At 57.0% G+C, this 1,769-nt stretch overlaps 1 protein-coding gene across 1 annotated transcript in view; it reads right to left on the bottom strand.

The window, feature by feature from the left end:
• The window catches only part of FAM149B1 (family with sequence similarity 149 member B1), a gene marked incomplete at its 5' end in the record, with an annotated part of 24,618 nt that extends 22,851 nt beyond the window's left edge, over window positions 1-1,767 (bottom strand). Inside the window, one exon of the mRNA XM_025214157.1 lies at window positions 1,724-1,767. Coding sequence (XP_025069942.1) covers window positions 1,724-1,767 — 44 coding nt within the window. The remainder of the gene's footprint in view (window positions 1-1,723) is intronic.
• Between the last annotated feature and the right edge of the window lie 2 nt (window positions 1,768-1,769).

Here is a 1,769-nt window from a genome sequence, read left to right as displayed (position 1 = left end):
ACCGCCGTCAGGAGCCTCCACGTAAGCGGCAGCACCGCATGCGAGCCTGAGCGCAAGCTCCTGCCCCCATCCCTCACCGTGGCTGCAGAGCCAGCCAGGGAGCTGTGCTCCGACCGCATGCCAGCCTCCCTCTCCCCCTCCTCCGGGCAGCCAGCAGGGCGGCATGTGTGCGGCCTGCACAGGGCAGGCACCACCATACTGCGCCCCACTTCACTTGCCTGCAAAGCTCCTCGCAGAGGGGCACCCCTGCCCTCACCCCTGGTGCTGCTCCCAGCTGTGATGTGCCACCTGGGGCCAGCACCCACAACTCCCTCAGCCCCCAACTATCTTCCCCAGCCCTGCCACAAGCCCCACTTACCTCCATGCTCCAGGGGTGAAGGCTGAGTGTGGGCCTAAGCTCGGTCTTGGCTGCTTCAGAGGCTCAGGTCCTGCCCTTCCCCCTCCCCCTGGACCAAGGCTAGGGGTTTCCCGCCCTTTTTGCAAATCAGCTCTTGCAGGCTGGAGCTGCCAGCCTGCAAGAGCTCTTTGCAGAAGTGGAGAATCTGCGGATTTCTCTGCTAAAAAGAGAAATCCGTGTTTTCTGCAATAAAAACAAGGAATCCGTGATTTTCTCCATTTTTCCGTGGGAAACAGAAAACCCGGATCCCTGGTCATTAGCCAACTTTTCCATTTGCCACAAAAAAACATGGATTTTCTCCTTTAAAGTGTGTTTCCCTTTGCAGGCTGGCAGAGTTCCAGCCTGCAAGAGGCTGTTTGGGGCCGAAGGGAATGGGATGCAGGCTCACATGCACAAGGCCAGCAATACAGCCAGGCAGTGGTGAAGAGCAGCTCCCCCAGCTGCCTGCAGGTAAGTTTATGGAGGAGGCACAGGCGACACGTGAGGGGGCAGGGGGGGTCATAGGCAATATTTGGCGGGGGGGCGGGGGAGACTGAGGTGGCCACAATCTGAGGGAGGGAGAATCAATCACAGCAAAACATGGATTTGGGAGGTTTTACTCAGAAAACTTTGGATTTTATAATCAAAGAATTTTGGATGTAAAAGCAGAAAAACAGGATCCCTGGTCGTTAGGCTATCCTTGGAGTACTTTCTTAGGCAACTCCCCTTTTTGTCCCTGGACACCTTCTACTGAACAGGAGCTACTTGGACATTCATGAGTGGTCTGTCTGAGCCACGTGCCCAGCTGGGCCTTCATGATTAATGCCTCAGTAGACATGAGGTCAGCAGAGTTTATCTCTCCGATTGTTCCCAAGTCAAAAATATGTCCATCCAGGAAATTCCTTCCTAATCTCTGTAAATTAAACAACTGGTTTATCCCACCAAGTGGGAGGGATACTAATCCAAGTAACTTTATCCTAGCTGCCCTGGCTGAAGATGACACCTGTCTAATACGCTAGTACGCCCCAGGTGCTGTCCAACCAGAAAGCTCCCCAAGCGCTTCACACTTCGGAGCCACGGTGTCAAGCTGTAGGACGCGGCGGACGCGCGCTCTGCCAAGGCACAGACGGCGCCTGCGGTCACTAAACAGCCCAGGACACTTTTCGGAAGTCAGGAGCAGTTTATGCCCGGGCCGGGGACTGCAGTCTTACGCCCAGAGCCTCCCCTGGCGGAAGCCTTGTCCTGCCCGCCGGACCTCTCCTACCCCAGAGCAAGGGGACAAGGCTTGCTGAGAGGCCGAGCGGGGCAGCACGCAGCTGGAGCCCGGCCCGGCCCCACCTCACTCACGTCTCCAGGACGTCAGGGGGAACCGGCTTCCGCGTGTATCGCGAGA

Source organism: Alligator sinensis, unplaced genomic scaffold (genome assembly GCF_000455745.1).
Source record: "Alligator sinensis unplaced genomic scaffold, ASM45574v1 scaffold1274_1, whole genome shotgun sequence".
Taxonomy (NCBI): Eukaryota; Metazoa; Chordata; order Crocodylia; family Alligatoridae; genus Alligator; species Alligator sinensis.
The sequence above is the reverse complement of the archived record's forward strand: the minus strand, read 5'-3'. Positions and strand labels throughout refer to the sequence as shown.